Below are 14,899 nucleotides of genomic sequence, written 5' to 3'. Positions count from 1 at the left end.
ATCAGGCAGTGCGATAGAAAAACATGCCTTTATCAGGCAGTGCGATAGAAAAACATGCGTTTATCAGGCAGTGCGATAGAAAACCAAGGCAGTGCGATAGAAAAACATGCCTTTATCAGGCAGTGCGATAGAAAAACATGCGTTTATCAGGCAGTGCGATAGAAAAACATGCGTTTATCAGGCAGTGCAATAGAAAACCAAGGCAGTGCGATAGAAAAACATGCCTTTATCAGGCAGTGTGATAGAAAACCAAGGCAGTGCGATAGAAAACCAAGGCAGTGCGATAGAAAAACATGCGTTTATCAGGCAGTGCGATAGAAAACCAAGGCAGTGCGATAGAAAACCAAGGCAGTGCGATAGAAAAACATGCGTTTATCAGGCAGTGTGATAGAAAAACATGCGTTTATCAGGCAGTGCGATAGAAAACCAAGGCAGTGCGATAGAAAAACATGCCTTTATCAGGCAGTGCAATAGAAAAACATGCCTTTATCAGGCAGTGCGATAGAAAAACATGCCTTTTATCAGGCAGTGCGATAGAAAAACATGCCTTTATCAGGCAGTGCGATAGAAAAACATGCGTTTATCAGGCAGTGCGATAGAAAACCAAGGCAGTGCGATAGAAAAACATGCGTTTATCAGGCAGTGCGATAGAAAACCAAGGCAGTGGGATAGAAAAACATGCGTTTATCAGGCAGTGCGATAGAAAAACATGCGTTTATCAGGCAGTGCGATAGAAAACCAAGGCAGTGGGATAGAAAAACATGCCTTTATCAGGCAGTGCGATAGAAAAACATGCGTTTATCAGGCAGTGCGATAGAAAAACAAGCGTTTATCAGGCAGTGCATGTGGACACCTGTACAGGATTCTAGATTTACAGTCCAGGATCGGATCGCAGTGGCACTTCAGATCTCGGTGCCGTCGGTTGTGGTGTGTGTGTAGTCTTTGTGTGTTTGCACACTACATGACCGTCATGCCAAAGATGTCGTATTTCTCTTTCTTTATTAACCAGAAAGAGCTTTATAGCTTAACAGATTCAGTTGGACAATATCTGTCACGTTAATTGGGTGAACCTGTCAGGTGAAATGTGCACCGGCGGCGTCATGGGAAATATCAGGCATTGTTAAGTGTCATTTCTGTGTCACTTATATCACCTAACTGTTTTGCACAAATAATGATTGTGTTCAAACAGGTTTCCTGAATCAGGATGGCCTACGAATGTGTCCTTAAAAAGTCTTAAATAAATTTTTCCTAATGAAAGGCCTTCAAAAGTATTAAAGTGTCTGAAATTCAGATTCGATGGGTCTTCAGTATTTCTGGTCACATTACTGCTAATGTTTATCCAGTCTGTCGGACCCATTGTCCGTCAAATAACCAGTGAAGCATCGAAACGCGAGAATGATTCTGATTTTATTACATAAACAGCAATTGATAATGGATAGTGTGGTTCTGGTAACACTGTTGAGGCTCGCGCGGCCAGTGAGAGACTTTAGTGGAGAAATCAAAACAAATGAGCGTAACAGCACACATAAAGAAGCTCACAGAAGAAACATACTGAAAAAGCCTGAATTCAGTCTGTTCATCATATAAAGCGGTCGTGTCTCTTTAGAAAATTTGAACTAAACCACTCAATTCATAGGGATTAATTTTACGATTTCTTTATGAACTTTTTGAAGCATCAAAGTGGTAGTTGCGCAGCTGTCTATGGAGAGTACAGAAAGGTCTCAGATTTCATTAAAATATCTTCATTTGTGTTCTGAGGATGAATGAAAGTCTTACAGGTTTGAACGACATGAGGGCTGGTAATTCATGACAGAATTTTAATTTTTTGGTGAGCTATCCCTTTAATTATGTAATTATTTCTACTACAAAATGTATAGTATGTATAACAGTATGAACACCTCAATAAAGTAATTAAAGTGCTAAAAAACAAAACAAATGCCCACTTGCTTCTGCCCTTTGCTGTACTTGCAGTATATTAATGGAGCTTTTCCACGGCATGGTACGGTTCGGTTCGGCTCGCTTTAAATGGTACCACCTCTGTTGAGGTTCCAAGCGTACCGTACCGGTGCTAAAATGTGAAAACACTACAGATCACTGATTGTTCAGAGGATTTGCAACACCAGACACCAAACGGCTAGATTTAAATAGTCAGCAACACCCACCGCAGTATTATATGTTCGCACAATTTTTATTAAATTACTTGCTTGAAAAAGTAAATAAATGAAAAAAGAAAAAACTTGAAAAATGAAATGGCTGAATCGTATCTTGGAGTGGGAAAGCGCCATAAGTTGTCCTAAAAAATGAAATGAATGGAAGCGGCGAGATGAAAACATCTCAACTTTTCAGAATGCCTCAAGCCATCTCAGGTCATGTGACAAAGACCAACCGATCAGCTTCGGCCTTTCCGTAACAACATCGAAAGCTCGGCCGAACAGCTCATCATAGCTGTACAGGGCGGGTGTTTATTTCTCATCTCCATAAATATATAATAAAGCTAATGCAAGAGCTGGAAATCTATTTATCCTTTGCTGATACTTCCTCGTCATCATCATGGAGAGCGCAGTTCATGGTTGCATAGCAACGGCAGACGCCACGGGAGCGCACGCGCTTGTGGAAAAAAGAAAGCAGCGCGGCCGATATGATGCGCTGCGCTATGAAACCCATTTATTTTATAAATGGTTAATAATAATATTTTTTATATATTTATTATAATTTAATAATATGATGATTTTTTTTATATATTTATCATAATTTAATATGATGATTTTTTTTTCAACAGACAACATTGGTTCAGCGCAGTGACAGCGTCTTTGTTCAAAAAACTTTTTTGTTAAAAAAAAAACTTTATTCGCACACGTACACCTAAATGCAGTTCGCACATCTATTTTTAGTCGCAAATGCGAGTGAAATGCTCGCACTGTCGAGTCCTGTAGTGGCGTTTGACATGCACCTCGTTGTGGAGTAAAAGCACATTAACGATCTGATATGTCGTGCTGAAGCGTCTCTGGAGAAGATGGTGTGTGTTCAGTTGAGGCAGTGCTCTAATTGGAGTGAGTCCTGCAGGTTCACACTGTAATGACCGGCGGTGTGTAGGTGGCTTCCTCTTCTCTCTGTGACTCATGGTTATTCGAGGTGCATCGTCTGGTTAGATAATTCAAAGGAAATCTAGTTTGTCAGTATAAGAATAGTTTGTGCAATAATGAGCATTCGGCGTCATTCTCTCGCCCTCATGTCGACTTTATTTCTCTGTTCACGCATATTTTTCCATACAGTTACCAGAGACTGTCAGGCTCCAAATGCACCATTATTGTGAGGTAATGATGACAGAATTTACATTTTTGTACAGTCTTGCTTCAATGTGTGAAGCATTAGAGCACGTCTCTGACATCAGGATTTCATTAGGGATGCACCGATATGAAAATGCATTGATACCGATAATTCTTTATATTTGAAAGTCGATAACCGATATATCGGCTGATAAATCTAAATCCTGATTTTTATATAATGTTTGAAAGCCTGATTACAAAAACAAAAGTCTCAGCATTAAAATCCATGTCTCAAACACACAATTATAATGTTCTCATGATAATTTTATGTAGCCGATATGACAGACTTGCGCTGCACATGTTGCACTGAACTGTATTTTCCTTTTTTGAAGTGATTTCAATCATATTTCAAGCAATTAAAAACCATCATGTTGAACAGTGCGCATCTGAAGCGTCTCAGCTGAAGGAAATAATACATTAATTATCAGCTTTAATATATCGGACAAATCTTCTTATTGGACCGATAACGATAACATTAAAAACGAACATTTATCGGCCGATACCGATATGGTGGCTGATATACAGTGGGGAAAAAAAGTATTTAGTCAGCCATCAATTGTGCAAGTTCTCCCACTTAAAAAGATGAGAGAGGCCTGTAATTTTCATCACAGGTACACTTCAACTATGAGAGACAAAATGAGAAAAAAAAAATCCAGAAAATCACATTGTAGGATTTTTAATGAATTTATTTGCAAATTATGGTGGAAAATAAGTATTTGGTCAATAACAAAAGTTTATCTCAATACTTTGTTATATATCCTTTGTTGGCAATGACAGAGGTCACACGTTTTCTGTAAGTCTTCACAAGGTTTTCACACACTGTTGCTGGTATTTTGGCCCATTCCTCCATGCAGATCTCCTCTAGAGCAGTGATGTTTCGGGGCTGTCGCTGGGCAACATGGACTTTCAACTCCCTCCAAAGATTTTCTATAGGGTTGAGATCTGGAGACTGGCTAGGCCACTCCAGGACCTTGAAATGCTTCTTACGAAGCCACTCCTTCGTTGCCCGGGCGGTGTGTTTGGGATCATTGTCATGCTGAAAGACCCAGCCACGTTTCATCTTCAATGCCCTTGCTGATGGAAGGAGGTTTTCACTCAAAATCTCATGATACATGGTCCCATTCATTCTTTCCTTTACACAGATCAGTCGTCCTGGTCCATTTGCAGAAAAACAGCCCGAAGCATGATGTTTCCACCCCCATGCTTCACAGTAGGTATGGTGTTCTTTGGATGCAACTTCTCCTCCAAATACGACGAGTTGAGTTTTTACCAAAAAGTTCTATTTTGGTTTCATCTGACCATATGACATTCTCCCAATCCTCTTCTGGATCATCCAAATGCTCTCTAGCAAACTTCAGACGGGCCTGGACATGTACTGGCTTAAGCAGGGGGACACGTCTGGCACTGCAGGATTTGAGTCCCTGGCGGCGTAGTGTGTTACTGATGGTAGCCTTTGTTACTTTGGCCCCAGCTCTCTGCAGGTCATTCACTAGGTCCCCCGTGTGGTTCTGGGATTTTTGCTCACCGTTCTTGTGATCATTTTGACCCCACGGGGTGAGATCTTGCGTGGAGCCCCAGATCGAGGGAGATTATCAGTGGTTCCTAATAATTGCTCCCACAGTTGATTTCTTCACACCAAGCTGCTTACCTATGGCAGATTCAGTCTTCCTAGCCTGGTGCAGGTCTACAATTTTGTTTCTGATGTCCTTTGACAGCTCTTTGGTCTTGGCCATAGTGGAGTTTGGAGTGTGACTGTTTGAGGTTGTGGACAGGTGTCTTTTATACTGATAACAAGTTCAAAAAGGTGCGATTAATACAGGTAACGAGTGGAGGACAGAGGAGCCTCTTAAAGAAGAAGTTACAGGTCTGTGAGAGCCAGAAAACTTGCCTGTTTGTAGGTGACCAAATGCTTATTTTCCACCATAATTTGCAAATAAATTCATTAAAAATCCTACAATGTTTTTTTCTGCATTTTTTTTTCTCATTTTGTCTCTCATAGTTGAAGTGTACCTTTGATGAAAATTACAGGCCTCTCTCATCTTTTTAAGTGGGAGAACTTGCACAATTGGTGGCTGACTAAATACTTTTTTCCTCCACTGTATCGTGCATCTCTAGATTTCATATCTGAGATTTCACAGTGTGAGTGACAGTATTGGGTTTTGTTTCCAGTTGGAGTCATCGCAGCTTCACCTCAACAAACCCTTCTGATTATCTGAGAAGTGGTTTATGATTCTGACCGTATCTAATCTGGAAATAATATGTTTTTCTGCTGTTAATATGTGGATGGCTGCTGGCATGCAAGATGTTTAATCACATAGTTTTACATTTCTTGACTCCAGCTGCTCAGGATATTGGATCTGTGCATTAGCTCTTAAAGTGACGGCAGCCCAATAAACCTGCTGTGTCATTAATATTAATCAAACAACAAAAGACAAAAAGAAAATCGCTCACTGCTCTTTAGTAGATTTAGGATTAATCTATATTTAATTTATACAGTGAAGGCTATGCAGTGTTGTTTTACATTTGATTATTTTCAAGGCAAAAAACGTCTTAACCCCCTTACGTGCCTAACCAGACTTTTGATCAAAATGTTGTAAGTTAATAAATGTTTTTGGGATCATGAATAGCAATGTGCCAGCTCTTTTGTATTCGAGTTAAGGCTTCTTTTTGACCGAGCACATGCACAAGTTATTTTAGATGTGTCTTACTTTGAATCCATTTATAAAGAGAGCCATTCACTCTATTCCTGAATGACTCAAATAGATGAATGACTTACTCATTAAGACATTTACCACCACCTACTCACAGTTTTAGTTTATTAAGAGTATAATTTCATTAAAAAATAACTTTATTTTCCTAAATTAATTAAAAGAAAAACATTAAAGGGATAGTTCACCCAAAAATTAAAGTTCTTGAAGGCTCATGTCGTTTCAAACCTGTATGACATTATTCTTTTGCGGAAAAAAACACTTAAATATGTAATTTTTGGTGATCAAAGATGAGTTTTAAGGGATTCAATGATGGACTACAGGGGGACTTTAAAAGAATCGTGGATGCAGGGATTGTTTCATCTTGCAGACGCTCAGGGAGAGGAACCTGTCACACTCATTTACTTGACCTTTCTCGATGGCCGATCGATAGACGCAGCATGTTTGAGCACCACAGGAATGCTGGGAGAACATTAACCGAACATAAGCCGTGAGTCAGCCTCGTCTTTGTCCGTCAGTCGAGCTAAGAATAAGCAATGCGTTCCTGCAGATCAATCGCTACTGTATTCACAGAATGCGTAAGTGTGTCTATATCCGTCAGCTGACGCCCACGTCAGGCAGAAAGAGCAAGATGTTTCTCAAGTGTTTGAGTGCAAAAGTTTGGATGCTGATGTTCATGTTTGAATTATCAACAGTTCGATGTTAATGCTGTAATAACCGAATTGCACCTGAAACCTTTATTGATGCCAACTAATGTGAAATGTAATTCTCAACGGCACATTTTCCCATTGCAGTTTATTTTCTCCCTTCATTCTCAAAAAGCACAATTTGAAATGCACAGCGTATAATTATAGTTTAAGGCCCAATTATGAAGTGGGCCGTTCTGATCAGACCCCTGGGATGCGTCGGGTTTCTCCAAAGGGAAGTCTGTAAGCGCTGGGTAATGGACTGCTTTACAGCAAACAGACAGAACCTCTAATCTCGTTAGACCTCGCCGGTGTGATGCCGTATTTAGATTGTTTATTTGCTGTGTGCATTTAGATGCTCTCGAGGGGCTCTTGAAGCTTCAGGCGTTTCTATTTCACAGCTCCTCTGATGCGTTCAGTTGTGTTTTGATAGGAGGACACCTTCATGGCCGTGAGGGACCAGAGACACGGCATCATTGGGGCCTTCTGAGGCAGAACATGTGGAGGAAGTCGTGGAACGCAGTCATAAAAATGGAATTTGACGAATTTATTGGATCAGTAAATCTACAGTAGTGGTGCACACTTTATATCTCCCAATTGTGTGATAAAAGCCGCAATTCTGACGTTTATATCACAACTCTGACTTTATAACATGCAATTGCGAGAAAAAAGTCATCTTTCATCTTTTCTTAGAATTGTGAGATATAAAGTCCAATTCTAAGGGAAAAAATTAATTGCAAGTTTATAGCTCACAATTCTGACTTTATAACACAACATTGTGACTACAAAGACTCTATAAAGTCTGTGTAGAGTTTCCTGTTAGAACGGTGTCGCGTTAGCGGCCCCTAAGTTAATAACTAATGATCGTTGCGACGGAAGTGAATCAATCAAATTAACTTTAGCTGGAAAATAACTTTATTCATGAACTGCTATAAAGCCAAAACAATCTCTGTTACTTTAAACTATCCTTGTATCTCTGTAAAGCCACTTTGGAACAATCTACATTGTTAAAAGCGCTATATAAATGAAGATGACTTGACTTGACTTTACATTGGGAGATATAAAGTCATAATTGCATGATATAAAGTCCCAATTGTGTGTTATAAAGTCAGAATTGTGAGCTATAAACTTGCAATTAATTGTTTCCCTTAGAATTGGACTTTATATCTCACAATTCTAAGAAAAGCTGTCAGAACTCGCAATTCTGACTTTTTTCTCGCAATTGCATGTTATAAAGTCGGAATTGCGAGATGTAAACTCGCAATTGTGAAATAAAAAGTCGCAATTGTCTTTTAAAATGTTTTATTCTGTGGCGGAAACAAGCTTCCATAAGAAAAAGCTGAAATTCTTCGACGTAAATGAATTTATTCCAGAAGAAGCTCAAGAATGGAGATTGAAGCATCGTGAGGCACCGTATCATTGAGTATAGAGTTATAAAATGATCTCCTTTAGCAAGAGTGTTTTTCTTTTCTCTTCAGGTGGTGATTGTTGTTTCGTTCTGCTCTCGGCGGACGAGCCGTCAGCGCGCCGGTCAAAGACGATGCTCACGAGCCGATTGGTTCGCTCTTTCCCTCCGCTGCAGTATTTTTGTCAGATTTATTCTCTCTCTCTCCGTTAGTGTAATGTGTGTTGTGTTTGTGCAGCCGCTGGGATTTTACTCTGTATTTTTGGAACACATTCATCCGTCAGACACACTTTACTCAGTTCTGAATCACTGACATATGATGCATGTGGGAACTCGAGTTGTTTCCTGTCTTTGTTGGTTTGTATTGAGGTTCACATGTCTTTTTATACCGTCGTAGGCGTTCGGTTCACTATATTTAGGCGTTTCTTTCTTTCTTCGAATCCTCTGAGACGTTTTCAACTAGAATCCATCAGTAGTTTGGCTTCCTGAAGAGCGTCTGTGATGCTTTCCAAATATTGCCGTCGCCCAGTGGTGTGAGTGTGGGAGGAGTCTATATGTTTGACGGACCAATGGCTGACAGGGGGCGGAGTCAACGAGGTGGGAGGAGAGTTTGGCAAACCTGTGTGGAAACAGTCATTATGTTTTTTTTTGTTGTTTTTTTGTCCACAGTCTTAATTTCAGTCTTAAGGTTTGCATGTGTGTGTTTTTTTTTTAATTATGGCTCAGCTGTGTTATAATTTGGTAAATGCAGTAATATGATTTCATAATGTGCAGACACACACACACACACACACACACGTGTATGTAAATGAAGGGCAGTTGTTGTGTTTTTATTACTCTCCGGCCTGGTTTGCAGTTCTGGTATAATCAGCACTTTAGCTCTGTGTGTGTGTGTGTGTGTGTGTGTGTGTGTGTCTCTTTCCCTCCTCAGCACTTTCAGCCGTAATGATCCGATGTCTAATGGCGGAGACAGATCTGAGTTCAGATCTCTGAGCAAGACACAAGCATTATATTATGAAATGAGAGAATGAAAACTTTGATAAGTTTGCATCATAATACTGTTGTCTTCCTGTTTATTAATGTGGCGCATTAATTGCTGTTTATTAATTTATGAATATTTCTCCAATGTTTTTAATTTGATTATGCTGTCCGCAATGCTTCATGGGAAGCTTGTTTCTGTCACAGAATAAAAAATAAAAAAGCTAATTATCTCAGAATTCGAACTTCATAACTCACAATTGTTTAAATCTCACATTTTTGAGAAAAAAGTCAGAATTGTGAGATATAAACTCGAAATTGCAAGAAAAAATGTCAGAATTACGAGTTATAAAGTCGCAATTACTTTTTTTTTTTTATTCACCGTAGTGGAAACAAGCTTCCATACAAATCTCAGTCTAATCTAAGACAAATGTAATAGTGGTTTAATTTTCAATACTGTGAAGCTGATCAGAGACGTTTGTGGTTTTGTGACGCTTCCGGTTCGTGTTCATGAAGAGAACCTGATTTTTAGTTGATGTTCCCTGACGTCTAATTCATGGCATGCTAATTAATGAATGGCATGTGAAGATGATGTTCTTTGGTGTTGAATTGAATAATGAATTCACATGAAACTAATGGAGTGTGTAATGAATGTGAAAGGCCGAACAGACGCTTTACGATATTTCCCACATTCCTAGGAAAGCATCCGCTCTCACACTCTGTTACGGGCTCTGGATGAGTGTTGATGTTCTGCTGTGGTTCTCATAAGGGTTCGTTGTTGTTTGTGTCGTCAGATCGGTCGGCGCAGGACTCAACTCTCCTGCCAAGACCAACTCCATGGAAAAAAAACTACACATCAAAAGCAAAGAACTGCAAGACACTCAAGACAAATGTCACAAGGTAAGAGCGCAGAGACACCTGGGTGAAGAGATTTCAGGGGTGTGCGATATGTAGTCTATGACTATATTGTAACTGTTGTTGTAAGAATGTGGAAGCTGACATTATGACCCTCACTTTGCTTAGAATGACCCTGAAATTCAATATATGGGACAAAAATGCCCTTGTATGATTGTTTTGTCCTATATTTATTTATGATGTTTAATCAGTGTCACACAAGCAAGTGGACTGTTTTTCCAGAATATCAACACGATTTTCAAATGTGATTTTGTATATCAGTTCAATTTTTACGTTTTAGTCACAATATTGTTTGTTTTTGCTTTATTTCGCCAATGAAAAGTTACAAACAACTGCAACCGAATCAGAGTGGTGATTCATTAATGAATGAATCCGCTGTGTGAAAGAATCGGTTGAGTGAATGATTCAATGACTCACTCATCGAGAGAGAGTGAGTGAGCGGCTTGGTTTTAGTTTCATATTTAAAGTATTGTTTCCTTTTTAAAAAGACGTTTCATATATTTTGATTTTCAAAATATTAATTTGCTGTGTAAATGCTGCATTAGATGCAGGTGTTGTACCACTTCTGCAGTGCAAAAATATACTGTAATATACTTGATACTGATTTTATTTGATTGGTATAAACTAAAGTGTATTATTATTCCAGTTGAATTTGATTAAATGCAAGAATTTGACATGATGCATGTATCTGCCTTTAATGCATGTATGGCCTTATAAAGGTAAAAATGCCCCTGGAAATCAATTCCTTAAAAGTTAAATTAGTTCAATTTAAATGTTTACAAGTTCAGTTCATAATTTGTTTTATTAGTTTAAGAATATGGAGTCGTCTGTCCACGACAGGCCTAAACTAGCCAAGGTACAAAAACACACTTAGGAAAATATTGTCTAACTATCCTTATTGACAAAATACCACAAAATATTTCGATGCTGAATTTTTTTGTCAGTATCACACACGCCTAGTCTGAATGAACACTGAGCTAATTGTGTTTGCAGAGGTGTAAGTGTCTATCATGCGCAGGTTGGCGTAATTCGAGCGCTGCTGTAAAATGCATTTAGACCTGGTGCTTGTGTTTGTGGCCGCTCAGATGGAGCAGGAGATCTCGCGGTTTCAGCGTAAGATGACTGACCTGGAGTCAGTCCTCCAGCAGAAGGATGTGGAGCTCAAAGCCTCCGAGACCCAGAGGAGCATCCTGGAACAGGACCTCGCCACCTACATCACCGAATGCAGTGTGAGTGGAAGATGCTGAACTATGATATATCAACTATACATAAAATATTAAAATGTGCATAAAAATTGCATGCTCTCAAATAAGGCGAATACATTTTTTTTATTCAGTAAAAAAACATGCATATAAACTACGATAGAAACACATTTACTGAATAAATTCCTGGATGCACATGTGACTTTGCCTCAATAGATCATGTGTTTGGATACCTGGACTAACCAACGGACCAATCGCATCACACGCCACACTGTAACATGTAAAAGCATGTAAATAGCTGTGTTTTTATGTGAATTTTAGTATATTGCATTAAAAAAAATGCTAAGATCTACATAAAATATTAAAATATTTTAAAATATATAATTGCATAAAAATAGCATGCTCTCAAATAAGGCGAATTCAAATTTAATTCACAATTATTTGTATAGCGCTTTTCACAACACACATCATTTCAAAGCAGCTTTACAGAAAATGCCACTTTACAATTTACAGTGATCTGTTATCAGAGGAAACTAAGTTATGTATTTCAGAAATTTATATACAAAATCACAGTTAATTTAAACAGTGTAATAATTTAATGCAGAAACAATGCGAGTAATGAATATTTGTTTGTTAACAAATGTCATTTATTGTTTTATTCTGTAAAAAAAACATGCACATAAACTTCGATAGAAACACATTTACTGAATAAATTCCTGGATGCACATGTGACTTAATAGATCATGTGATTGATTGGATAACTGGACTAACCAACGGACCAATCGCATCACACGCCACACTGTGACATGATTTTTTCAATTTGGAAATAAAACAAAGATTATTGAAGTACCTTTTAGAAAAAAACAATCCTGCATACGTCTACATATAATACATCGCTTCTCTTGTTGCCCTTCAACTGAAATTTACAATCAAAAGCCACACAATGTGGCATCGTATCAATGTTTTATTTGACGAGTTGTTGCGTTAAAAATTAGAATAGAAAAAACAGGAAAAAAAGCTCACTGAGTGCAACCATTTGACATCATTGACCCAGAATGCACTGCACACCTAAAATGGTGCCCCCATTGTCCAAAATATGTATTGAACGATATGGATTTTTAAAATAACGTTAATTTTTTCATGGGTTTTCGACTACATATTTCAGTATAAGACATCATTTACATCATATTAAGCCATACTTAATACGCAGGGTTCTCTTTAAGTCAGATGCATAAAAATCTGAATTAGTCTAATTTGAGAGGAAGTATTAAAGCTGATAATCTGTCAGAAAGGTTTGGACCTGGAGTGTCTGACAGAGCAGGACTTTATCAGCACACACTCTTTGATGGACGCATCTATTGTTTCATATCTAGAACAGCAAAACTGACTGGATTTCATATCTGCACTCTTGATGTTCCGCCTTTCATGCAAATACTCTCACTGATAAAACCACTGTTGGCACGCTGGGCAGTTTTTGTTCTGACCTTGCGTTCCAGCAACTGCTGCATCTCTGCATAACAGACGTGTGTGTGTGTGTGTGTAGAGTCTGAAGCGCAGTCTGGAACAGGCTCGTGTCGAAGTGTCACAGGAAGATGATAAAGCTCTCCAGCTCCTCCATGACATCAGAGAACAGAGCAACAAACTCCAGGAGATCAAGGAGCAGGTGAACAAACTTCACTACAAATATATATATATATATATATATATATATATATATATATATATATATATATATATATATATATATATAGGCTGCATTTATTTGATCAAAAATACAGTACAAATCTGAAAATATTATTACAATTTAAAATAAAGTTGTACTGTATAATGTACTTCATTCCTGTGATCAAAGCTGTATTTTCATCATCATTACTCCAGTCTTCATCGATTGTGGATAAATTGATAATCACAAATTTTTTTTAAAAACGAAATCACGATTCTCCCATGATTTTGAATAAAATAACATGTAATTTATTAGAGGTTCTGACAAAATGTTAATTGCTGGAGTCTATTTAAAAAATGTAATTAATCGAAATTAATTATATTTAAAAAAAAATCTGTTTGAGTAATTCAGTTGATGATTCAATGACTCACTTAAAGACTTGTTTCAAATCAGCGTTTTTGAGCGAATCTCTTGAATTAATGATTCAATGACAAATACATTTTTTAAGTCACTTGTCGCCACCTACTGGTGTAACGATGTAATTAAAACATTCAGTCATTGCTGAATAAAAGTTTCTAATCTGTTGAATGGTAGTGTAACGCAGTTTCCAGACAAACATGACGCAGCACAACTGCTTTCAATATTGATAATCCTAAAAGTTTCTTGAGCAGCAAATCAGCATATTATATGAACTCTGCATCAGTCCGAGTGCTTCCCGCGGGATCTCCATTAGCTCGACTTTATTAGCCATTCATTTGCAGAACCTCATCCTGTAATTGAGGGCTCGCTGAGGAGGCTCTTCCACACGCCAGCTAATCGCTAATCATCACACATCATAAAGTTCTTCCGTGTTGCTTTTTCCCTCAGTGTTTCCTCAGAGTTTCCTGGTTTATTGGTGAATGTGTTTCCTCTGTCGTTTGTTCAGGATAATGTCCTGTCAGTGATTGAGTGATCGAGAGAAACTTTTTTTACCTGATCATAGATTAGTGATGTTATGTTTACACTATATTTGAAGTTTATGTTTATGCCAGAATGGGTTTTCTTATGGGACATAATCACAGTTGAAAGGCAAACATGCTGTCTGAGTTCTGGTGGTTCTGTGTGTGTGTGCATGAACATGAGCTCAAGGCATTATGGGGAATAATATTTCACTCACTGAACTAGAAACAAGAATTAGTGGATAATCCTGTGCTGGAGAACGTGTCGTGAGCTGGTTTTAAACCCCGAGTATGCTGGGATCTCTAAAAGGCTTTGTCACAAACTGGCGGGAGTTTGATCTGTTTTTGTGTGGAAATTCTCCAGATTAGTTTGAAATCTTTTCAGCCTATCTGTATACGTGTATATATCAACACACAAACACACACACACTACTGTAAAGCTTCTGTTAGTGTTTATTAGCATGCTAGACACTTTGTTCTTGTTACATTGACGTAATTAAGTGTCATACTGATTGACATCTCAGCAGATCTCATCCAGATCACCGATCAATATCACTCACTCACTCTAAATCACTCTCTCTCTCTCTCTCTCTCTCTCACACACACACACACATTCACTCTCACTCACTCTCTTAATCACTCTCAATCACGCTCTCATTCTCTCACTCACTCACACTCTCACTCACTCACTCACTCACACCTCTCACTCACTCTCTCACTCACGCACACACTCACTCACTCACTCACTCACTCACGCACACTCACTCTCTCACTCACGCACACACTCACTCACGCACACACTCACTCTCTCACACACTCACTCTCTCACACACTCACTCTCTCACTCACTCACTCACGCACACTCTCACTCTCACTCACTCACGTACACACTCACTCACTCAATCACTCACGCACACACTCACACTCTCACTCACTCACTCACTCTCGCACTCTCACTCACTCACTCACGCACACACTCACTCACTCACTCACGCACACACTCACTCTCTCACTCAATCACTCACTCTCTCTCTCACTCAATCACTCACTCACTCACACTCACACACACACACACACT

The 14,899-nt window shown here is 38.6% G+C and overlaps 1 protein-coding gene across 7 annotated transcripts in view; it reads left to right on the top strand.

Annotated features, from left to right (window-relative positions):
• The window catches only part of cita (citron rho-interacting serine/threonine kinase a), a 112,156-nt gene that overhangs the window by 34,459 nt on the left and 62,798 nt on the right, over positions 1-14,899 (top strand). For all 7 annotated transcript variants that reach the window (XM_084114911.1, XM_084114908.1, XM_084114907.1 and 4 more), the window contains exons 11-13: positions 9,898-10,003; positions 11,104-11,247; positions 12,764-12,883. In XM_084114911.1, coding sequence (XP_083971037.1) covers positions 9,898-10,003; positions 11,104-11,247; positions 12,764-12,883 — 370 coding nt within the window. The remainder of the gene's footprint in view (positions 1-9,897; positions 10,004-11,103; positions 11,248-12,763; positions 12,884-14,899) is intronic.

This window comes from Abramis brama, assembly GCF_963993115.1.
Source record: "Abramis brama genome assembly, chromosome: 5".
In the NCBI taxonomy this organism is placed as follows: Eukaryota; Metazoa; Chordata; class Actinopteri; order Cypriniformes; family Leuciscidae; genus Abramis; species Abramis brama.
This window is presented reverse-complemented; position numbering and strand designations above follow the sequence as displayed.